The 26,577-nt window shown below is 34.5% G+C and overlaps 1 protein-coding gene across 2 annotated transcripts in view; it reads left to right on the top strand.

The window, feature by feature from the left end:
* LOC130669511 (chitin synthase chs-2-like) overlaps positions 1 to 26,577 on the top strand; it is a 147,063-nt gene that overhangs the window by 34,129 nt on the left and 86,357 nt on the right. For both annotated transcript variants that reach the window (XM_057472464.1, XM_057472463.1), the window contains exons 4-6: positions 4,340 to 4,558; positions 4,620 to 4,952; positions 5,058 to 5,455. In XM_057472464.1, coding sequence (XP_057328447.1) covers positions 4,340 to 4,558; positions 4,620 to 4,952; positions 5,058 to 5,455 — 950 coding nt within the window. The remainder of the gene's footprint in view (positions 1 to 4,339; positions 4,559 to 4,619; positions 4,953 to 5,057; positions 5,456 to 26,577) is intronic.

Genomic DNA, 26,577 nt, shown 5'->3' with positions numbered 1-26,577 from the left:
TTATAATTACTTTAAATCTAGCGCAAAAAGACAGGCTCACTTTCAACAATTTCAAGTGTTTTTGGATCTCGATATCCATAAAATATTACACCCATCACAAACCCGATGGTTGTCATTAACTGCTGTGGTATCTCGGTTATTAGAGCAGTGGACAGCTCTACAAACATATTTTAGACAAGTGAAATCGCAAGCAAAGTTACGATCTATAGATAATATACTAAATGCTCTCTCGGATCCTTTAGTAAAATTATATTTATTATTCTTAGATTGGATTCTACCCAAATTTACGAATTTAAACAAGCTTTTTCAATCCGACAAACCAATAATTGCTAATATGTATGATGAAGTCAAGCTTATTTACCTTGATTTGTTGAAAACTTATATGGTACGAGATTACATTAATAAAACTACAATAACAAAGATTGATCCGTCGAATCAAGAACAGTTCTTACGTCTTGAGAACATGTATCGAGGATCATCTGTCGCACTATATTTGCAATTACCAGAAATTAGAAACAACGCTCAATTAAAAAATGATTTCTTCACAGGTTCTAAAAATTTCATTGTGACTGGGTGTCTTGAAATAAAAAAAAGGTTTGATTTCGACGATGTTACGCTACAAAGAATGTCTGCACTGAAACCAATAAATGCGATGAGTGAAAATTACAGAGATGTTGTACCAAGCTTACTTCCTCTATTGCAATCGTTACCACGTCTAGTCGATGAAAATGATTATCAAATCATTGATGACGAATGGAGAAAATTACCGGGTTATGAATTGCCTTCCCACATAAGTACAACGGATGATATTGATGTCTTTTGGCACAATCTATATGACCGTGATGAAGATGATCAAGTATTTCATCGGTTTAAAAATTTGTCAAAATTTGTTTTAAATGCACTTTCATTAACTCATTCCAATGCAGAATGTGAACGAGTTTTCAGTGCGATAAATTTAATTAAGACTAAGACAAGGAATAAGCTAATCAGACCAACTGTAAACAGCTTGCTTCTAGCTAGACAACGACTTAATAAAGATTGTGTATCTTTTGAACCATCTCGTGAGGAATATAGTAGGATGAGAAGCAATATACTTTATCCAAAAAGTAATAAAAACAAGACCAAAAATAGTATAAGCGTACCTACCGCCGGCATTAGAGTTACCCTAAGGGTATGTTTGTTAAGTTGACATTTGAAGCAGATGCAGTTACAGCGGTAAAAAAAATTTTAGGAATTTTTTTTGACAATGATAAATCATTGCAGATACAACAACAAAAATTTTGAAAAAAAAAATTTTTTTTCCAAAATTTTTTTTTTTTCAATTTTTTCCGATAATTGATCTTTTTGATCAAAGAAATGAAGATTATCGGTCAAAAAACCATTTTCAAATCGAAAAAATGAACAAAAACCGAGAAACTACCAATTATGGTGATTTTTGACAAAATCGATAAATTTAAAGCTTCGGGCCACTAAGAAAGAAAAATCGCAGCGATTTGAAATTCCCAGGGTTTCTTCAGGACACTTTGAGGTTGACAAAAAGACGAAGATATCCTTTGTGCATCCTTTATATCCAAAGTTATAGCAAGATTTCCGAATATCCTTAAATTTGTGAATTTTGACCTGTTTTTTACCAAACAATATCGCTTTAAAAAAATTTTTTCTATCAAATGCCACTAATTTTGCCTTATAAAGAATGTTTTCCAGTTTTCAAAACCCTGCTTTCATTCTCTGTACGACCAATATATCCGGAGTTATTGATTATCAAAGCCAAAATGGACTTTTTTGCTTTGATCAATGATAACTCGGCGCCAAATTGTCGTAGAGACTTTTTAAGGCCACCAAATTAAAGGGCATAAAGTTTCCGAGAAAAGTTAGACAGTCGGATTATTCAAAAAAATTTATTGTCGCCCATAGAGGTATTGAAAGACCAGCAAAAATTTTGAAAATTTTTTTTTCGTTGGTTTTCTTATGATTACTCCGGAACCGTACGAGATAAAAAATTTTGAGGTCCAGATCTGAAAACTAGAAACTTGAGGCTACAATTTGCTTTTTTAGTTTTTTTATACGACCATTTTTGACCGAGTTACAGCATGTTGAAAATCACCTAAAAATTTCGGATTTTTTTTCTATCCCTTAATTTCTGTGACCAGTGTATAATTTAGGAATTCAAATCGTTTGTAATTTTTAATATTATCGTTATTATTTTTAATTAAATACTTTACTTACGGTTAGAAAGATTTTGTGTCTGCATTGTTGTATCTGTCATTTCAGATGTGCTAGCCTTTGATTTCATTTTCACGTGATTATTTTTCACTTCGTTAACTCACTTCGATAGTTTTTGCAGAATAGAATTAAATCGAGTTTTAATTCGCGCAGTGGAAACGTGCTGGACCCATGACCTGTTGGAGGTATGGATTCAAAAGAAAGAACCACTGTTAATTATAATATAAGACTGAAGTTTATTAAATCACTCGTCAGACGTACAACCAGTCAGAGATCTCACGAGAGATTAAAATACTTACCCATACATAGGTGTATAGTACCAGAACCGGAAGGGAGGAAAAAGCAGCCCAAAGGGCGCTGCGTACAACGCTGCGTATGGCAAATAGTATAGGCGCACTATAATTTCGACAATAATCTATTCTGTAATTTAATACATCTTTTATAAATATTACTCATAAATAAAAAATGTTGGAAAATCCAAAAGTGCACACCTCAATCGCTCATTTTATTTTTAATCACTACTTTTATTATATAATATTAATGTATTTTTTTTTTATTATGAACTTTTATTCAACTTACAAATTATCAATTTGATTTTTTTCATTTTTTATTTTCAGTTTAATATTTTTTAACTAACGTTTTTTTTTAAATATCCCGCCTTTTGTCTTAGATGTCGCTTTTTTTTCAAACATATTGATACGCCTGTGCTGCCACCAGTAGTTGATAGAGAGAAACAATGAAAAAAATAAAAATAACAGTAAAAAAATGGCAGCTAAATTTTTTACGAATAATCAGTCTTACGTTGTTAATGAATTACAATTAAACTAAAAGGATTCAGATAGTAATTTTCATAAGGGTTCTTGTGATAAAAAATACAAAGACAATAAAAAAAAAGATAGGCCGATTAATGGTGTCTATCGAAAGTTATCGTGTTTACGAAGTTTCATACGTAACAGTTGACAGCACTGGTTTCTTGAGTTAAAATAATTTATTTTGAACGAATAAAATGATGAATCGACTTAATATTGGGTTTAAATTGTTCCTTAATAAATTCTCTATATGCTAGTATACAATTTTACCTATCTTGGTAGAATAAAAATAGTGTAGAAAGATTTTTGTGTGAGTAAAATAGTCGAATAAAAAAAACCGTCCATAAAACACACCTGCGCTTTCGAGCTTGATGTGTGCAATATTACAAGTCCATGATTAAATCTAGTTTAGCCCTTGTAAATTTTCAGAGCTAAAATTTTGTAAAGTTTAAGAATTAATCTAGTTTTGTCTGCCCGTAACGCAATTGTTTTTTAAAACAACAGATCAAAAACAGCTTATAATTTTTATGAAAAATCAAAATTAGATCAAATAGTCCAATTAGACTAAAATCAGATCAAATTTTTCGGTCCGAGTGGATCAAAAACAGTCCAAAAATTTAATTGAAGTTCAATGAAAGACCAAGTAGTCCAAATACCGGCCAGTTAGACTAAAATCAGATCAACGTTTTCGGCCCGCGAATATGGTTTTGATTCCGAATAACTTATGTATTTCCCATTATAATCTAATTTTGTCAGTTTTATTTCGTTGTAACAAAATAATCTGTAAACTTTACAATTATTTTTTATTTTTAAAGTCTATGTATATAAATATGTGAAGGTGGTGGCGCGAGCCAACTGTGTCTCTATACCGATGTCATATGCCTGTTTAACCTCTCTGGTATTCAAATTTATTAAAATAATAAATAAATATAAATCATAGCTGTTATTTACCAATTTGTTTATTGATTTATCATTATTCTCTACCAATTCCATGAGAAATTCCTGACTAGACAAGTTTCACTTCAAATCAAAAACGGATAATAATTGATAGCTATATCTCTGAAGCTATCCATTACAGGTACTATTAAAAGATTTATTATGTATGTTCCGTGGAGTCCAAGATTTTAAGGGGACTCCGAAAATAGCAATAGAATATGAATGAAACTTGAGCGAATTACTACGTATCAGGTGTGCAAAGTTTCTAGTATGAAATTAAAACCGTCAAGTAGGAAATGCCTAAATCGAAAGCTTGTTGACCCGGCATTGGTATTCCGGAATTTAAATGATATGATTCTATTTTATTACAGGTTTGCTAGCTTTTAATAAATCTCGAAAAGATCAAAAACGCAAATTAATAATGATAGTTATATCTGATATGATATTGTTGACGATTCAAATTGGTGGTTTAGTTTTCATGTTATCAATGGGTGAGATTGACGAGCATATTCAATGGATGTTTCCAGCCATTCTTATAATATGTTCTCTCCGTTGGTGGCCGAATTATGTAACAGAAAATAGTCGTATAGGTATAATTGAATAACGTTCAAAATTGTAATGAAACATTGTGCTAATGCTGAACATTTTTAGGATTTATTAGACTGATCTACGGTATCAAAGAGAGATTAGAACTGTGCCGAGGATTTGTACAAGGAATAACAGCGTTATGCCGAATTTCAATTTTTTTCAGTACTTCCGTAATAATAATTTATTTAGAAAATATCAAAATCAACACATATTTCAATTGTTTCCCAGGCAAAATAAAATATAACATTACTCTCAGTCAAGTTATTACTTCCCAAAGTAAACTGTCCAATAATAATACGCTCGAAGAGACAGTAGCATTTATCACAGTTGATTCATCAACGCTATTGACCGTCTTGATCAGCCATGCTTTCACATCTTTTATTTTGTATTCTACTGGTAAATATTTTATTTATGTCATTAAAATGAAAATGAAAGTACAAATTGTCATTGTATCATTGGGTTTTATTACTGTTAATCTACTTTTATTTTATTTACATGCAGGAAAATTCGCCGTAAAAACTTTGATGCAGCGTTTTGGGTTCGCACTTCCCATTAGTTTGATATCTACTGCAAATTTTATCTTCATATTTTTTCTATGCATTTTACGTACTAACAATCCCTGTGCCTTACACGGATTTGTTGCAGATTACTTATTTTTTTTGGAGCCAAAAACTGAAATGTTCAGTCACCCATTTCTGCAATGGCAATGTTTGCTATGGTTACTTACTTTACTGTCTCAAATCATGGCTACCAAGCATATATGGACTACTCATTGTGAAAGATTAGCTACTACTAATCGTATTTTTGCGGTTCCATTTTATGATTCTTTAATAATTGAACAATCTTTGATGCTCAATCGTCGAAAAGACGATTCTTCTGACTATGGTTTGAAAAATAAGGTATGACTTAAATTTTTAATTTGAATGTCACTATAATAAAACAATTAACTCTAATAAGGGTAATATAATAAGTGGAGTCGCGTTATAGGTCCACTCGTTATGAGTCCGACGACTTATTTTTCTCTCGAAGACTATCCCATCCATGAACTAAAAAAAAATCATTTCAGTCTCTTAACATGAGATCGGAACGTCGGTGAAACGAATTAAATGTTATTTTTTAATTAAAATACAAAATACAACTTTTAATAACATATTTAATAAATGTTATTGCCATATTAATCATAGAATCCGTATTATTATAATAAATAGTTAAATAATTAATTATAAATTAATGGACTAATAACTATAGATATCAATCGGGCAGACTCATAACGGGATTATGAAAATAATCACGTACGTTCTCACACACTTGTAAAGTAGGAGAAGTAGAATTGACTTCCGAACAGAAGTGGGGGTACAGGAATTCTAAGAATTATATTCCCCTACACCCCTGTAGGCGGACTCATAATGTTTAATGCGAGTAAGGATTTAGCGGGAAATAATTGGATCTGGGTAACTTATAGCCTAACTTTCAATTGATTCACACTTTCGTTGTTATAAAAATACTATTTATTGATACATGATTAAATTCACTAATTATTCATATATATCACAGTCAGGCATTAATTCAGAATTAAATTACTAAATAATTTGCAATGCGAGGCGATCAATCTTAGTTTTCAGGTTCAGCGTATAAATGCCATGCGGTCGCGAAGCACATGTCTTGATAAAGCTGATAGTTAGTAATTAAAAGCTTTGAGAATGTAAGTTTAAGAGCGAGATGAAAATTATATCGAGAGGGTATGTTGATCAGAAGCAGCAGCGGTCATGCCTCCACGTAGAGCTGCAAGAAGGCTCGTTGCAGTCCCGTATTGGTAATGCAGGTGGTGGCGCGATCTACAGATCAGGCGATCGATCCGGCAGTTGGGAGAAAGCAAGGGAGATATAAAAATTTTACCCCCTTCTCCGCTCGGTGGAGAAGTAGTTGAGCAGTTGCTGGAGCAATGCGTTAAGAATCTTCCTCGTCTCTTGGGATTGGAAACAGAACCAGCTTGTGAATTGATCGAGTATGAGATGAGATGGCAGTCTTAATGGTGACAACACGTGTGGGATCGTCTTAACCGTGGCGAACAGCTGTGACGCGACCCCGCGGCCATTTTGATAGTAGATATCGCTCGTCAGATGTAAGAACGAGTGATCCGACTCCGATGTCATGGAATGACGGGTTCTACTTGGCGATGATTTGATGATTTTTCGGGCAGGAAACAGACCAGTGAGATCGGAAAAGTTGGAGCCGTTGCTGAATATCTTGAAAAGGAGGGATACGATTCGACGGAATATGGAGCAGTGATGATTCTGGAATAGTTGTCAAAGGTGCTCCTCGGATGGAGTGACCTGGAGTCTGAGCTGTGAGGTCATCAGGGTCTTCTGAGAGAGCACTGAGTGGACGAGAGTTGAGCATTGCTTCAAATTGAGCCAAGAGAGCGGAAAAGTCTTCGTAGGTCAGCAGCTTGTCAGTGTTAATTTTGGCTAGGTATTGCTTTACAGATTTAACGGCAGCTTCCCACTTGCCACCCATATGAAGAGCTTTCGGTGAATTAAATTTCTATTGGGTACCACCATTGGCGATCAGCTGTTGAAGATGTTGAGATTCGTTGGTGAAACTTTTTAAGAGATTCTTCAGAGGGACTTTGGCTCCTCGAAGGTTGGTTCCGCAGTCGCTGTTGAGAGTTTTTCAGATTCCACGGTGAGTTGTAAAGCTTCTGAAGGCTTTGAGAAATCCTTGAGCGCTGTAGTCGGTCACAAGCTCGAGTTGTGTAGCAGAGGTAGCAAAGCAGACGAATACGGCTATCCAAGCCTTGTAATTTCGTGTACCATGCCCATGAAAAAACTTGAAAGACACTGGACCTGCGTAGTCGACTCTAGTGTGTTCAAACACGAGTGATGGTGTAACACGTGATGCTGAGAGTTGACTCATGCGTTGCTGAGAACGTACCCCACGTATCCTGGTACAGGTGACGCATCGGTGGATGTAAGACTTGATAGGAGTACGGCCACCAACTATCCAGCAGTATTTTCGTATGTAGTTGAGCGTGAGTTGAGTATCACCGTGTAGAATAAGTGTGTGAGCGTTGGCGATGATAAGTCGAAAAATCATTGAATCTTTGGGCAAGATTGGTAGATGATTGGCGTCCTCGTCAAGCTGAGAGTTTTGAAGGCGTTCACCCACTCGAAGTAGCCCTGTCTGGTCGATCCTCGCTCTGAGCCGAGTAAGAAGATGTGATTTTGAGAGACTTTTGCCTTGCAAAAGTAATCGAATCTCGATGGCGAAGTAAGCTTGCTGCGTGGATTTGATCCAAAATGTAAGAGCGAATTGTAGATCAGCTGGATGGAGAGGTGATGAGGTGAGACTTGAACTTGGAATTCTTTTGAAACACGCTGCAGCTTGTTGAATAGTGGCGATAACACGACGCAGTCTGGTGAGAGTTGTGTCTTTGTAGAATAGCTTGTCAAAGGGCAGCTGTGGGCTCGCCAAGCATGCACAGCGCTCGAACAAATCTCATATTCAGTCAGTTGATCATCAAATGCCGTGAATGAAGGCCAGGTGTGAGTTGATTCAGCTAACCAGGCGGGACCAGACCACCAAAGCTGATGAGAGATTAGTTGCGATGGAGTCAGCTCTCGCGAATCACAGTCAGCAGGATTCTGTTTCCCGGAGACAAATTTCCAGGTATCGTCTGGCGTAGTTGTCTGGATCTCTTCAACTCGATTTTTCACAAACTCCTTCCAGCGTATTGCATCGCTTTTAATCTATGCGAGAGATACTGTAGAGTCTGTCCATAAGGTAACAAGGGTATCAGGAGTCTCGATCCCCCGACAAACTATCCCGGACAAAATAACCCCACGACAAAATATTTCCGGACCGTTCTCATAAACAAACTCTATTATTATCACAAGAGCAAATAATCTCGACACTGAATATATTCGGAATGAGTAGTACAATCAATTTAACTATTTTAATATTGGTGTCTATAAACGAATAAGTTGATTCTTTTTCATCAATAAAAATAAATTAGAAAATGAGTAAAGAGAGCAGTCAAGAATCAGTTTTATATATAACCTCACTTGATTTAAGGCAGGCGGCTGAAGAAGCATCAAATGACTTACTTTCAAAAGAGTCAAAAAGGTTATATGAACTTAAATATAAATCATTTGATGAGTGGAGAATCAGTCAGAAGACTTAATCTGCATCACAGTCAATATTGTTGGCATATTTTGACGAAATCATTGATAAATATAAACCGTCTAGTTTATGGTCAGTCTTAAAAACAATAATCAGTTTAAAAGAAAAAATTGACATTGGTCAATACGCTGATCTAACCGCTGTGTTAAAAAGAAAATCTGGAAGATATTCTTGTAAAAAATCTAATATTTTAACTCCAGAAAATACTAAGAAGTTTTTAACAGAAGCTCCCGATGACATTATTCTGGCAAAAAAGATACAAAAATGAGAATTGTAATTTATACGATATTATTGAAAAAATAAAAATTATGTAAAAAAAATTTGTAGGTTGCATTAATCATAGGAATAAGTGGTGCTTGTCAAAGAGGTGAATTAACGAATATTAAAGTCGATGACATTAAACCAGAAGGTGATCTTCTCGTTGTTCGTATACCAAATACCAAAACTAAGCGACCTAAAGTTTTCACTAGCGGGGGTAAATTTTGTCGCATTGTTAAAAAATATGCGGATTTACGTCCGAAACATACCACCACTGATAGATTTTTTCTAAACTACAGGAACGGCAAATGTACTGTTCAAGTAATTGGTCTAAATACTTTTGGAAAAATACCTGAAGACATTGCGACTTATTTAAAGCTAGAAGATCCTAAATCATATACTGGACACTCATTCCGTCGAAGTTCTGCAACTATGCTAGCTGATGCAAGAGTAAATATTACAACGTTAAAACTCTTAGGGGACTCAAAATTAACAACAGTTGCCGAGGGTTACATCAAGGAATCTATGAAAAAAAAAGCTGAAATTGGAAGCATTATGGAGTCAGTTATAAATTGATCTTCAAATTCTGAAGAAAACGGAAATAACGAATCAGCAAGTCAGCTTGTAAAACGTCGAAAAGTTGAAACAGTCATAATTGTCATTAATGTTGGAGCAACCTCGTCAACTGCTGTGGAATCCTCACTAAATACACCCTTATCTAAATTCGAAAATTGTACTGTCACGATCATAAATATCCCTAAGAAAATCAACAATAAAAAATACTTACAAAAAATAATCTTAAAATTAAAATTATCTAAATACATAAACATTTATAAACATTAACTAAACGATATATTTCGTTTCTAAGTAAAGCTAATTTTTTAAAGTAATTAATCATTTTCAATCTGTCTATTTGATGCGATTTGATTTAATCTATTTTCCATTTAAGAACTAATTACTTGCACCGTATCGCCAAACAGCGATTCAGACTTTACGTTGCAGATATGATAATTCGCAAAAATCAGATATTTGTTGCAAATGTATAGTGCATAGCACGTGGGTTAAGTCATCATCCGTCAAGCACAACGTTCTTAGCACTTATCTCCGGTCCACACTAGGTACTCGTTGGCGCTCGTGCGTGTGCACCTACGACTCGTTGAGCTTCCCGTATAATGACTAAACTAACCCACTCGCTATGCAAAGTGCTGTTGCCAGTAGTTTAATTATTGTCAGTCATGAAAAAAAAATTGGATCCATTATCTGTCAGATTTGTAGTAATTAAGATTTTCGGTCGATTAATTACTCATCATTTGAGTTAATTTTCTGTAATGGCTAATAAATACAGTGTGAGATATAAATTTAATTGACATTATTTACGATTTATTGAAAATTGATAAATCGCCAAAATGTCGTAAACTTATCTAAGTATTTTCGTGCAAATATTTGTATTTAACGATTTATATTTTATGAATTGAAAGGATTGTAACGTTGGGGATCGTTAACTCTGTACTTATGGATTTAGGGTAAAGATTCCGTGAGTCAATTTGCCCCGCTAGCTCAATCCAAAAGACTCGTCTGTTAATTTGTACCCGAACTGACCTTACAATTTAAGCTAAAACTAGTACTTAGCCTAAGAATTCGGTGAATGATGTCCTTGATGTCCTTGGACGTGGCTTGATCCTCCAGGAAACCCCTCTTGGATTGGTTGTTGGAGCAGTATGCAGCTTATAATACACTTATCGAATAAGGTGGGCAGGATAACGCAGACAAATTCACTCAGTACTGGTATCGTTTGTTAGAATAAGATTTTATTAAAGGAAAAACTTATAATAACGCCACTTCAATCACCCACTGTCCGTTCATATAGTAGCTAACTAACAGTCACTAATATATGCTTGTACCGTAATTAACTAAATGTAATTACAAATACTGGTACCGTAACTAACTGTACGGGAGCTTCGCGCAATCAACTAAATGTGACCGGTTCAAACTGAGGTAATTTAGACTAAATGCTAAATTACACTAGTAACTCTAATATGACAAGTTGAGTTTACTAGCACTGCAGACTTGAAAAAGCTCAATATGATTGATTGCGCGCCCTTTTATAGACATGCTGACGCATAGTCCCACGTGACATTACCCTCAGGCGAGTATGTACGGAGGCACAAGAACCAACTTCGTACCACCACAACTTTAACCCGGGGTATTATCAATGACATTCGATGATAGCAAGGGTTGAAGTCAACCAATGTGTACAGCGCCGACAATAGCATACTCATTCATACAATACAATAGTAATACATTCATTCAGTGGCATAAACTCTGAAATACCGCCTTACAATTCACTAGCTGCTATTCCAGTTAAAAAATAGAATATAATACTTGTGTATTCTTATACACTAGTACAATAATATATATTATAAATACTATAAAAAACATCAAAAATTTTTAAGTCATTATCTCAGTTTTGCTTGGACTCATCAATGTCTTCTAATCTACACTCAGGTACCTTTCTGGTAGTAGATAGAACAAAAAATTTAAATTACCGATAGTAATTGAAAACTAAAAAGTACAAATGCTGATAATAATTACTTCTGACTTAATTGTCCAATCAAATTACATGGTTAAATCAAGAAAATATAAACTTTTCTAGCCTAACACATTTGTCATAATAGAGAATTTGCATTTATGTGAATGAGAATTTTAAAAGTGAAAAATAAAAATAATAATTAAACAAAAAACAGGTATATATAAAAGCACTATTGTTTATATCACACTTTCTGGTTGAGCAGTCCTTGTCTTCTTTCTGGTTCACATAAATTCTGACGTCACTTCCGGTAATTACGGGGGCAATGTGAAATATGCACCCCGCGCTGCTTTTGTCAATTTAACACGCTGTCTACATGTTTGACAGGGGTCATTCACAAATGGATGTTGCGTGGAACAATGATGACAGTACCCTTTTATTGCTCTATAACCATCAGTACACCAATTTTGATATGGACATGTGTTGTTCGTATGCCCAAGCCGTCTACAATTTGTGCAGTAACATTCGCTTCGCAGATCATTCGGACACTTGTCGAAGGAGTGCCCCTTCTCTTTGCACTTGCGACACCCTGGTTCTGGCACGGGTGCTAGTCTGGTTTCGATTGTTTGTTTAGCAATCGTTCTTGTTGCTTTCGGTGCAAGCTCTTGGGCCATTTTGTCTACTGCGGCCTGCCACTCTGGTTTCGTGAGAATACGTCTCAGGTTGATGTCAAGTTGCTGAGATGCTTGACCTACTCCGATTTGACACTGTACGGATAATGATGGTATTGGCAATTTTGGCAAAGTAACTGGTACTTGAACTGGTGTTTCTGGTGCCGCCAATACTGAATTCTTTTCTTGATAAACAAGCACGTTACTGTGTCTGCGATGAAATCCAGACAATGATGTAATCTCGGTTGACACTGGGATATCAAATCCCAAGTATCCGGCTGGTGTTGCAAATGCTGGATTCAGCCAGTATGAGTTTCGATCTCCGATCTTACCGTAGAATCTCTGCGTCCTCAGTAATTGTCGTTTGGTCTCGTCTTCTGATTTTCCTTTGGCGGTAGACCATAGGATGCTGCTCAGAGAGATGATACTGAAAAATAGAACTCATTAGGCTGTGCAACGTACTAGTATTAGCATTTTCTGGTTACACTTTTACAATAATTTTAAAATTTTATCTAACCGACTCGTTGTTCGACCCGGTTTTCTGCCGATTTGACTTACGTGAGATCTTAAGATCAGTAATACTATATAGTAATACTATCTCAATATTTGGGTATGGTGCCTGCTCATCTTGGCGATTTTGAGCCTTTATCATAAACGCCTCGATATAGTGTCGTAGTTCATCTATGAGTGATAGCACGGTACTGCGGTTGTCCCGATTGTTCAATTCAGTGAGAACTTTTCCTCCCTGATAGAGATCTAAATACCTCGGGTCCCGACCAAAATTCAAATATGCTGGACTGACGGTCAGCGAGCTGTGAACAGATGTATTATAAGCATACAAATTCAGGTAGATTTTGGTCCCATTTGGAATGTTTGTCTGAAAGAAAAGTTCTTATTGATGATTTTAAGTTTCGGTTCATTTTTTCCACAGGATTGGCCTGCGGGTGGTAAGTCGGAGTCAGTTCATAGATGATTTGGTTGGTCTGCAGATATTCGGTAACTGTCATATTTACAAATTCTGTATCGTTATCGGTAACTACAACTCTTGGGTAGCCCCATCGATTGAATACAGCTCGTAAAAAGAATACGATTTTGTAACCTGTAGGTTCTGATACTGGATGAACCTCCAAATATCGTGATAACATGTCACACAGAACAATCAGGTGTGTTTTCTGATGTTGGGATTTCGGCAGTGGTCGACAGGTACCTTTCGTTCTCTTATGGGTGTTGGCACGATGTAATCGCCGCCACAGTAATTTTGCTAAACAGTTTCCCATGCTGGCACTTTTAAACTGGTTACCAATATTATAATTACTGCCGTCACTTATGTCCGAATCTCTTGATAGCTGATCGCCGTCTGTCTCTTCCCCACTTGGGTAGAGACTGCATGTATCCGCTCCCCTCCAAATTGGTGCGTCGGGGTTTACGAGTGAGATGAGTGCAACCTCCTGAACTTGTTGCACTCACACTGCTAGTGTTTTATACAGTTGCAAGTTTTTACTGTCTCTCCTATTTTCAGACAGTTAACGCATATATTCACTCTCTCGTTTCTGCAATCTCTGGACCGATGGCCTCCCTTCTCACCGCAATTCAGGCAGATGTAGGTGCCTCCCACCGTTCTCGTCGATGATCCTGATGTATTCGATCCAGACCTTCTGTTGCGATCCTTCGATTGAGATCTGTCTCTGTATTTAATTTTATTCTTATAATCCATGACGACGTTAACTTTTTTCTCGTCGCTTCTGTTGACTTGTTTCTTGTGCCTAGTAGACTCTTTTCTTTCTGGTTTTTTCAGATGTCTTTTTTTCCTGAGAAGGCGTTGTATTCTTCTCTCGTTGTCAGACTGTGAATCTGTGTCAGTTTGTGCTACTGAATCTCTGGTGTTCTGTACTCTTCTTATCGTCGACCTGTTAATATGTGTGGACCTTTTTTTATCTGCTAGCCTTCTTTCTGCTATTGCTATTGCTTCTGCTAGCTGCGTATAAGACATAATTCGCGGCATTGTATTTAATTCATTTTGCATTTCCGCCGTTAGTTTTGGTATCAATATGTCTATTTCTCCTTCAAGGCCTAGTGGTTTATCTAATCCTTTGAATCGAGTTCTCATATTTCTGATGAATTCTTAGGTGTCCTCATTTCTTTTCTGATATGTATTGAACAGTTCTTTTAACACATCAGTATCTTTCATTGTCTTGCAGAATGTTACTTTGAATGATCTTTCTACTTCTTCCCAGCTTGACCGTAAGTCACAATTTTGAGTGATTCATTCCTCTTCGTTTACGGCAATTTTTAATAATTCCAATCTGTCTTCAAAATCGAATTTTTGTTCCATGCAGACATCTGTTAATTTTTTAATCCATTGGTTTGGTTGTGAGGATTTTGTGAATTTTAAACCTTTTACCCTAATTAGTGTTTCCATCAGATGAATTTTTTCCGTTATTTTCTTCATCGAGTTGTCTCTACAACTCTGAGACATGGTTGCCGAGTTTGGGTATGCTGGGTAGTTCTGATATTGGCTTTGATACTCTGGCCTGTAGGTCTGGTATTGGCTTTGATATTCCGGCCTGTAGTACTGTTGTTGGCTTTGATATTCAGGCCTGCAACACTGTTGTTGTGTTTGCTGGTGTCTCGCGTGTGTATCATAATTATTCGTTCGCACGTTCTCTTGCACGCGTGACCTCATATCATTCTGTTGTTTATGGAATATTTTTGTTGAATTTTGTATTCCGTCCAATTCCGTTGTATCGTCCCATAACTGTATATTATTGGCAATGTAATTTACTATCGAGTTCTGCCACTGTCCGTTGTCTCCTCTTCTTAATCCTAGTTCTCTTTCCAGGGAACTTATCTGGTATTTGGCAGTTATATGTGGTAGTGACTCGATCAATTCAATGCGTGTTGCTGCATCTTTTTCGTTTTGTACTTTACTTTTTCCCCAACGGATCAAATTAGCTGTTGACTCGATCCACTCTGCTTCTTTTGCTTGTAGTTCTTCTGTTTTTTCGATATTTTCCATAAATACTTGCGTTTTTAACTTGTCAAGTCTCCAGATTTATTCCTCTTTTGTTAGGAACGTGATATTGTCATCCCTCGTTGACATTGTGTCACTGTCTTTAGGATGGTCGTGAATTATTACATTTTCATCTTCAAATCCTTATATGAAGTCGTGATTTTCCGCTGGTTGCCATTGGTCTTGGTCTGGTCTTATTATCTTATATGGTTTTAATACAGATTTATTTTCGGTCATTACTGAAAATGTTTTTTTGATTGGTCCCCCGTCGATTGACTGGATTGACATTGTTGATCGTCTGTCAGCATGAATATTTCTCTGGTCCATTCCTTCGCTTCTGTTGTTTTCGACCTCTTCTTTTAATTTTCGGACTATTTCATTCAACGTCTTCACTTCTCCTTCCAAATTCTTCACGTTTTTTAACGTTCTTATCACTTTGTTTCAAGAATAAACCGAAAAATAAATCTAAAAAATTAAAAAACCTACCAACAAATATGGAAAAAAAATAAAAATGTAAATTATAATAGGATGATATCCAAAGTTTGAGCTATTGATTATGCTCTGACCAAAATCTACCGTCCTTGACGCATGTTACACCTGTTAACTTTCAATATATATATATATTATTATACGCGATCACGTTTTATGGATTAACCATTTTTTATTTTATTCAGTATATAAAAAATTTTTTTTTTTTTTTTTTAATTTTAAAAATCTAAATTTATTTTATTTTATTTTTAATTTATTTCAAATTTATAACTAATTTTATGATATAAACTATTTTAGTCATTACCTGTTTGCCATTTTAGCACGTGATTAACCTGCAATAAATTTTATCTTGAATATATTTCAAGTTATATATCGTGGGGTGTTTTAATATTCGATATTAAAATATGAGTCATTCCACCAAATAAAATTATTTTTACGGGGCGACCCTCGTCGATTTGGTTCAAATTTTGTGGAGTCGTTATGTATATTAAAAAAAAAATTCTCCGAAAATTTGAGCCTTTTATATGCAGCTGTTTCAAAGTTATGACCTTTGAATTTTTTAAAAATATTTGTTTTCAACTTTTTCATTAATTTTTTTGAAGGACAAAATTTTTTTTTAAAAATGAGCACATAACAGTTTTTCGTAGGAAAAATTCTCAGCTTTCCAATAAAAATATCTGTTTTTCATTTTATGTTACAAAAGACCTTTCAAAATTCGATTAAAGACGAAAAAACGATTTTTATGACTGTGCGGCGCTTGATACATCTAATTTGATATTTTTTTCTGAAAGCTGAGACTTTTTCCCACAAAATATGTGATTTTCACGATGTGCATATTTTTTGTTTGAACAAAATCAATAATTATTTAAATACAAGTCATTGATTTTATAGTTTTAACAAACTGTAATAGTTCATTGTATGGCAAGAGATGAAACAAAACGATGTCCGAAGAAAGTAAAGTAGGCTGCCCGTGCCGTAGGCAAAAGCTGACAATAACTGCAATCCGAAGTCGTGTTTCATCTAGTGTTACACACTATTTTTTTCATGATTACCTGCATTGAAAATTATTATCAGTGTCAGCAGCCAGTTAGAATCAAGTTATATTAAACCCAATGGTGCGATCAACCATTAGTGTACGCCTAACTTATGCTTTGCAATTTATAGTTAAACAGAAACCATAAATACTATTTATTATGCACACAAATTTTTATAAAACTTGATTACAAAGTCAGAACTGTCATTAACGCAGATGACATCAATAGTCTGAAATCACTATTGAATAAAACACAAGAATCAAAGTTCAAATTACTAATTCCTAGACTTGAACCATTGACGCTGGTATCATGAAAAACAGTTTTATAATTTTTGTTTTTAGAGCTTTACTGCAGATACATACCCGAAAACATATCCTCACACCGCAAAATTTATACATCCGGGCTATTTAAAATTTTACCAGCGTTGATTTCACTGTTATAACCATCCCTTATTAAAAGAAACGACTTAAAACGATTGGGAAAAAAATTTTAAATACTTTTTAAGGCTTTTGAATACTTTGAATACTTTTGAATCACCCTTTTTATGGGCGTTTAACATTACAAACCGTTTCCAATCGTTTGGTTTAATCAGGGAATGATAACTTTTTTTAGAAAATAAATGTTTTGGACGTACAATACTTTGAGTCATAAACGGTGAAAGAAACACAAGCAGTGCAACCTATCTCACTTATTGTTGATAGCTTAGGATATATATGTGGTAAAAATGTATCAACATCCTCAAAAAAAAATAAGAATTAACGTTTCTTAATCATAGAGAGTTTATATTTTATTTAATTTTATTCAAACAAAAAATATGCACATCGTGAAAATCACATATTTTGTGGGAAAAAGTCTCAGCTTTCAGAAAAAAATATCAAATTAGATGTATCAAGCGCCGCACAGTCATAAAAATCGTTTTTTCGTCTTTAATCGAATTTTAAAAGGTTTTTTGTAACATAAAATGAAAAATAGATATTTTTATTGGAAAGCTGAGAATTTTTCCTACGAAAAACTGTTATGTGCTCATTTTTAAAAAAAAATTTTGTCCTTCAAAAAAATTAATGAAAAAGTTAAAAACGAATATTTTTAAAAAATTCAAAAAATCATAACTTTGAAACAGCTGCATATAAAAGGCTCAAATTTTCAGAGAATTTTTTTTTTAATATATAGAACGACTCCACAAAGTTTGAACCAAATCGACGAGGGTCACCCCGTAAAAATAATTTTATTTGGTGGAATGACCCATATATTTTATTTACTTAATAACGTTCTCTACTTTTCGTCACAATCCACGGCGGAGTGTGGTGTGTGCAGAATAGCCGTTATGGCCCACCGATGGTAAAACTGAATATAAAAATAATAAGCAAAACCAAAAATCCCTTGGAGTTGCCCACGATCCCCAATAGATAGACAGCTCTTCCCAGGCTGGGTTAGATAACCGAATCGGGCGCCAGTTCGTGTACCCCACAAACAAAATAACAAAATAAACAATAAATAAGGAAAATGAAAATGAAAAATGAAATAATAAAAACTAATCAGAGAGCAGTTTCAGGTGTTGGAAAAGGAAGCAAGAAAGAGATAGTATGCAATAAATAAATAATAAAATTTAAATAAATCCCGGGTTGGTAGCCATTTAACAACCCGATATATTTTAAATCATCAAAAAAATGTTTTAGCGGGGATTAACAATAATATAAATAATAAAAATTTACTTCACAATAAATTCTTGACTAATAGTCAATTAACGCAAACAATAATTATATATAAAAAAAATATTCGTCTTGCTATCACTCGCACGTGATAGCGAATAAATATAAATAGTTAATGATAATAATTACTATGCGCACAATATAAATTTATCACAATATTAATTGTGGAATACGCAGAAATTCAATGATACTTTGATTACTTGTAACTATTTACTACCAATAATACTAGCTGATAATAATTGTAAATAGTTACACCAAATAATCACCAGTGTTTTAAATAATAATCAGATACCAATAAATCATCAACACATAACGAAAATAAATAATCGCAAATAATATTTAAGTGTTGAACGCAAATTTAATATCAAAACCACTGGTGATATTTAAATAATTGTAAAATACTGTTCAAAATGCTAAATACTGAGCAAATAATAAGTTACATATGGGTAGATATTTACCGCCAAATAATAAATAATATAAATAATAATTATCGCATTAAATCAAAGTGTTTTTCCAGATAATAACTAATTAATTATAAATATCTACCGCAATAAATAAATGTTCCCAATACTCTTCAAAATAATTATTTAAAAATGTAAAATAATAATTGTAGATATTAATAATTATTTACCGCCCACAACACACACACGGTCACCAATAATTAGTTAATAAAATATAATAAACGCAAATGGTAATAATTATTTACCGACAAAATATACAGCCGGTCACTAATAATTATTAAAAATGTAAAATAATAATTGTAAATATTAATAATTATTTATCGTCAACAGCACATGAACGGTCACCAATAATTATTTAATAATATATAATAAACGTAAATTGTTAATAATTATTTACCGTCAAATCATATAACGGTCACCAATAATTATTTACAATATAAGATAATAGATTCCCAACTTCTAAGTTTGGGTAAAAAGTTATCGCCGGGACAAATAAGTACGCAAATATATCTATATATCAGACGCTCTCTCTCACTTACACGTGAGATATACCCGAATGGCCACCAACGCGGGACAAATTACACGCCAATGTATTAGACACAAAGGTACTTACAGTCATCGCCAATATTTAAAACTCGTACCGGCTCCATTGGTCTCAAATTTAAGTGCAATAGTAATTAATGGCCACAATTCAAATCAATATAATTATGCAAAATGCCAATAAACTCTTCAATTATGCAAATTTGATCAAATGGGGTCTCAATTTAGAAATATTTGGCAGCAACAGCAATAACAGCACACCTTACTCTCACAAGAGATTATCCACATCTGACCATGGCAGCACGTGAGTCCCATGCCAGCACCTCGGCTGGCGCCATCTTATAATGTTTTCTCATTTCAACCAATGGAGCAATATACCTGTCGCATGTTAATTTACTCATCGACACCAACATGATGCATGACTTGTTTTTCGTGTAATTTTCCATTCCCGACATTAAATGACCATTCCCATAATTCAGAGCCAATTAATAATATAATTTTATAAATAAATCACCCATTGTTTTATTCATAAGACCCATAAATTTATTTAAAATGAATAATTTTACTGAGGCCAACTGTTGCGTTGCCGCGCATGCGTCAACCAACCAAAATAATAATAATAGTAATCAAATAATTCCAATAAATAAATACGAAATTATTTATCCCGGTGGCTATAAAATCCAATTAGCAACTCATAAAATTCAGTAAATTTTACTGATCTAGCCGCAATTTTTGCCTAGGAATTTAAACAAACAATAGAATCACAGTAGATAAAATAGAATAATACATAAATAATAATAATAACAGTATGATAATAATAATGATATCGGAGACGTGCTGAGCAGCGTGTGCTGCCATCTGTTGCCCTTATCCGACCTAATGCGAAGATGCCGCGATATTTAAATATCATGACGTATTTTATTTTATTATAAAACAAAACTGTTTTTACGTAATAAACTTTACTTGAATTGATATTTACTTTGGCTGTTAAATACGTGAGGCGTAATGAATTAACTTGTCAACAACTTTTCAGTTGCGTCTTTGTCTAGAAAAGGACTTGTTACTTTTTATTTTGGGTAGATGGCGATCAAAATTGTTTATGATCTTTGAATTTCTTTGTTACCGACCGTAAGGTTGATGAATTCCTAGATAGACTTCTGTAACAAATAAATTCAAATTTAAAATTTTGCCGCTTTTGCGGATTATTGCCTGATCTGTTTTGATCTGTTATTCTTATAAAATAATAATACTTAGGCGTGACAATGAGTCATCCCTGGCTGTTCGGGTATTTTTGTCGTGTTTATTTTTCTGTTGCTAAGCAGATTATTATTTTTATTTTATAAAGTAAAATTTAAGTCTTTGTTTTTCTTGATTTTTGTCTGTTACTTAGCAAAATTTAAGTCTTATTTTTTCTAGTTTTATATTATAAGAGTTTTTGTTTGTTTGACTATATTTTATTTTGATTCTTATACAAACTCTAAGTCTTTATGTTTCTATAATTTCGTTACCAAAGAAATTTTATTTACTTAACAGAGTTTTTTTCTCTGTTCTCCCTTTAGATTTTAATCTCTACTGAAATTCTATTGTAACAATATTTTATTCCGAAATATTCTGGTTTTTTCTGGTTTACTTTTAGAGTTTACTCAAATTCTTAAATTTTTTTCTTTTTTTTTCTAATCTGGTAAATTTATTTATCTTTTGATAAATACTTTCCAATATTATAATTATTGGTTTTATAAAATAACTTACAACTAGTTTTACAAAATTAATCACTTAAATCTTAATTAACACTTAACAATATTTTATCTTATAAACTATTATTTTACTGGTAATTTTTTCTTTTACCAAAGAAATGCGTTTATTAATTCCTATGGAATTTTCCGTTTACTTTTACTTAACGTTTTCCGGGCAGAAATAAATTATTAGAAAACACAATCCCGGGTCGTTTTCCTTTCATTATTTTCAATAATGAAACTTTTATAACTAAAAAAATATTTCAATTTTACTTTTTTTGTGTCTCGGGCAAAAAGAAACTCTTAGAAAAATTAATCCCGGGTAATTGTTCTTTGATTATTTCCGATTTTGGAAATTCAAAATAAAACAAAAAATGAAAATTTTTTCAGAAACTAAAAAATTAATATATTGCTATATTTTTGAAGCGAAAATATAAAACCGGAATTGCGCGTTTTATTCCTGATAAAACGCGGTAAAAAGTCAAGGCTTTAAGATTTTTCTGGAACAATTTTATTATAATTGAACCCGCTTGATATGCGATAATTTTATCCGGTGTTTCAAGTTTTTATTTTGCAGACTCTTAATCGAAATTTACTGTTTTATGTCTGGTATTTTTGGTCACAAAGGGACTAAAACAAGTTTATGTAATCAAAAAGATGAAATTTTTCGCCTTAATTAATTAATTAAACTAATGAAAACCCGTCGGGCACCATTGTAACGTTGGGGATCGTTAACTCTGTACTTATGGTGTTAGGGTACAGGTTTCGTGAGTCAATTTGCCCCACTAGCTCAATCCAAAAGACTCGTCTGTTAATTTATACCCGAACTGGCCTCACAATTTTAACTAAAACTAGTACTTAACCTAAGAGTTCGGTGAATGATGTCCCTGATGTCCTTGGACGTGGCTTGATCCTCCAGGAAACCCCTCTTGGATCGGTTGTTGGAGCAGTATGCGGCTTATAATACACTTATCGAATAAGGTGGGCAGGATAATGCAGACGAATTCACTCAGTACTGGTATCGTTTGTTAGAATAAGATTTTAGTGATGGAAAAACTTATAATAACGCCACTTCACTCACACACTGTCCGTTCATATATTAGCTAACTAACTGTTACTAATATATACTTGTACCGTAATTAACTAAATGTAATTACGAATACTGGTACCGTAACTAACTGTACGGAAGCTTCGCGCAATATTTGATAGTTTCTAATAACTAGTTTTGTTGGTGTATTATAAAATATTTAGTTAAAACAACCAAATATATGATTGGCAATGGGCAATCAAATCATTTTCTTGTCATAAGTAATATTTAGTTGTCAGGAGAAAATTTTTTTCTCAGTGTACATCAGAAGGAACAAATTAAACCGCAAATAGTTATATTGTAACGTATAATTCATTTGAAAAAAAATCTTCGACGTAATTGTCGAAAGATTCTTCGTAAAATAATTATGTATCTGTAATTTGTAATTATTACTCACTTGTGACGCATTTTATGGTCGTAAACTCATGGATGATGCGCGGCAGGGGCTGAGTTTGATCCCTAAGCCACCTCTGGGTCCTCAGGTCGGAGCTGAACCGTACCAGAAATACGGCTGGCACCGCTCGCCATCGGTTGATGGCCCCACCGATAAAAATCACGAAGAAGTTCAGTCTTCTCATCATTTCTGCAAACTGTCGAAAAAATTTAACGAGTTTATTCAGAAATATTACAAAAATCACACCCAAAATTAGTCTAATAGGGTCTAAATTTATACACTAAAAAATCACCGGGGTAAGTCGCTTAAAAAAATAAACTCTTTTTTTATTTCATTAATTTGAAAATACCTTTTTCTCAGTCCCGAGAGCTTACAAGCATTTAGTGTCCAACTATGATGTCAGAACATCTGACATAGTCGACTTCCCGAAATTCATCTGCGTGATTAAAAATAAAACAGCTACTTCGTTATCATTATTATTTAATTTAACAAATTTATTTTCATTTAATTAATTATTATTCAATTACTGCTTTAATTGAATGTATATAAATATGTCGCATTACTAGTTCCAAATGGACTGTAATTTTTTTTATTACCAATCATTTGGGGACTTATTTTAAAGCTAAAAATTAAAAAAAAATATTTTTTGAAAGCAAAAAAGACGTATATCTCAAGTTAAATATTTGATGGCTTTCAAATTTCATTTTTTCAACTATAAAATAAATCTACACACTGATTTGTTATTTAAAAAATCGTATACGTCTTTTTGGTTTTTAGAAACTTCTTCAAGTCAAAGGGGTGTAAAAAATTATAGCAGGGCTAAGCTGCTACTCTGGTCGTCCTTACTAAGGGCGCCACTGGAAGTAATAACGGCCTCCCAGAGCCGGATCTTGGATCGTCAGGGTCGGTGTAAATTTTGTTTAATTGTAAGAGAAGGATGAGGAAGGATAATTTATAAATAAATTAATATGATTTCAACTTTCCACCTTTATACCTTTTATTTGATTAAACCTTTTTAACTTATTATCTTATAACCTTGTACCTTATAAACCTTTTTAAACCTTATCACTAGATACCTTATATAAACCTTATAAACCTTATAACGATATACCTTACATAAACCTTTTATTATAACCTTTTTATATATCCTTTTATTTTATTTATTACCCGCAAAATTAAAATATAGCCGTTACCTTTGGCATATCACACACTCTTTTAAAATAAAAATAATAATTAACCCGCAATTATTTGTTTTCTTTATTTCACACACTCATTTATTCAGTCCCCTGGACTATTACACACTCACTCTGAATTTTATAATTTAGAACCGAGTGGCGTCTCGCCATGGACTAGTTCTCCCACCACAACTTTTCCTTTTCAATAATTAAATTAATTAATTAAATATTTGAATTAAAAAGATTGATTTAATTAATTAATTGTTTATTTTTAATTATTTTATTAATTCCCTTACGTGTTTTAATTTTACTCTTCGATAACTTTTCCCAAATTTTTATTAACGTTTCGTTCCTTCAAGTTCTCGATTATTTTATTAACGATTCAATTCTTAAATTTCCTTTTCCGTTTATCCATTTATTTTCCTCACTTAATTTATTTCTTTATTTAACTAATGATTTTATGTAAATTAATTTCCTTAATTAATAATTTGACTTGTCACTTCCGGTGACCTTGACTACGGAATTTTCTCAATTTTCCCAAGACACTCTTTTATTTTATATAATTTAATTTTTTTTATTTTGTTTTATTTTGTACAATTTAATTTAATAATTAATTAATGAATTTCTCGACTAGACTATTGACTAGACCCGATAACTTCCGGTGCGTGAGTTACACGATCCACCTGGAAGCTTCTAGAATATTCCGGCAACCTGCCTGGAAATATTTTATGACGCGATCGCTCTGGCAACCTGCCTGGAGTTGATTAATTAATTATTCTATCTTATTTTATTCGGAGTTTGATTTGTTAAATTAATTTACGATTAAATTTATTTTTTTTTTTTTTGGACAATTAATTAAGCGCGACGACAACCGACGTACGACTAAATATTTAATAAATTTTCCGGCTTCCTGCCTGGAATAAATTTATATAAATACCTTTTCAATTAATTAATTTTCTTCAACCTGTCCTCGTCTCAGTGTTCGTCCTGGTAAATAATTTAATTGGTTCTGTCCTTTGTCTCGTCCTCTCTCAGTAATTTTCCGTCTCGTTCTTTCTCTCGTACTCTCTCCTTCTAACTCTCCGCTCTCGTAATCTCCTTCACCTGTTATTCAAACGCAATAAGTAATCTCCCAAATTAACTACCGGCTACCTGCCTGGTAATTGTTAATACACTTGAAAAATTATCGCTTGGTTCCACACAATGTAACCAATTCCCAAAATAATTAATTACCTTTTATAATTGAATTGCGTCTGATAAATGGCGTCCGTTGATCGTCGAAAACTCTAACTCTGCGTCTGGACAGTCCGGTCGTTCCGGTAACAAGTGTCGTCTCGCTTCCGTCTTCCCGATTATAACATCTTACCCCCCGCATCGCTTCGGGAGTCTTCGGACTTCCGACACTCCTACTTAATTCTAATTGGGGACTGACTGACGAGCCTCCAATTTCCACTCCCCGGTCGACTAGTCGCAACCCACCCGGATAACCCTGGGTGGTACTCAACTATACCGACAGTGCGAACAATAGATTTTATTTAAATTAAATTTTACGCGGTAAATCAAATTTACCCCGTTACACTTCCCCTTGCCAGACTGTCGCCCGGTGGGTGAAAATTGCAGATGCTCATCGTCCGAGGATACAGGAACAACAACTGGAACGAATGAGGTTAACGTGATTTTACCAAATAAAAAATGAACTTTTATTAAGGAACTTTTACAGATCCATATCTTTATCAGGGTCATTGAAGACCAGATCGTCGTCTGAGTTAATCTGCAACTCCAGGAACTCTTCGTATCCCACGCCTCTGTCGTCGAATGCGGGTATCTCCTCCTCACATCCGGAGTACGCAGACATGTACCCTCTACCGTACCGGGCACGTTCCCAGTTCTCTGGCTCGACCCAGTCCATACGAGCCATATGGGACCCATTTGGTCCTCTCTTCTTTTTCTTCGGCTTCTTTTTTTCCATTGGTTCAGTCGCTTGAGCCGCGGAACCACCAGCCTGGTCGACGGGTCTGGTTAAGACTCGCCGACCGGCTAGGCCCTCGACTACTGCTGGTCTCGCTGGTTTGGCCGATGTTGTTGCCCTTGATGTTGATGGAATTGCCTTTGATGTTGATGGAATTGCGCTTGATGTTGATGGAATTGCGGGTGTGGGTGGTTTAGCCGCTTTAGGAATTGAAGTCGATGCTGGTTTAGACTTTGTCTCTGCCGACGCTGTTGTTGATGTTGTCAGAGGTAAAGCCCTTGCCTCATCCTGCCATGGTGTAATTATAGGCTTGACAGGTGGACCCGCGACGGATGACTGGTCGACTACTCTAGGGGCTGGATTTTCCGGGGATCGTGAAATCGTTGATTCAGCTGCTCGAGAGAGGGTACTCTGAATACCCTCCTCTGCCCTAGATGGACGTGACGACATTAACACACTCGGAATATCCACCTTCTCTCTTCTCCACTGGGCCACCTGCCAAGTTCGCTCATAATGGAGTGAAAGCTTTACCAGTCCTTCTCTCATACTTTTATCATCTGGCAGCTCCAAAATCTTTTCCAGCTTGGCCTTGCGTTGCTCTCGGCGCTTGATATTTTTCAGACGACGTGCCTCGTCTGCACTAGGAACTGCTGGTGTCTGAGTCGCTACATTCCTTGTAGGTCCAGATGACTCAGTAGCTGGTCGTTTAACCACACCCATCGCTGCCGATGATCGTGATTTTGTAGCACCTTGATGAGTGGGTTGGTTAACACTGGTGGGTT

This window comes from Microplitis mediator, chromosome 6 (genome assembly GCF_029852145.1).
Source record: "Microplitis mediator isolate UGA2020A chromosome 6, iyMicMedi2.1, whole genome shotgun sequence".
Taxonomy (NCBI): Eukaryota; Metazoa; Arthropoda; class Insecta; order Hymenoptera; family Braconidae; genus Microplitis; species Microplitis mediator.
This window is presented reverse-complemented; position numbering and strand designations above follow the sequence as displayed.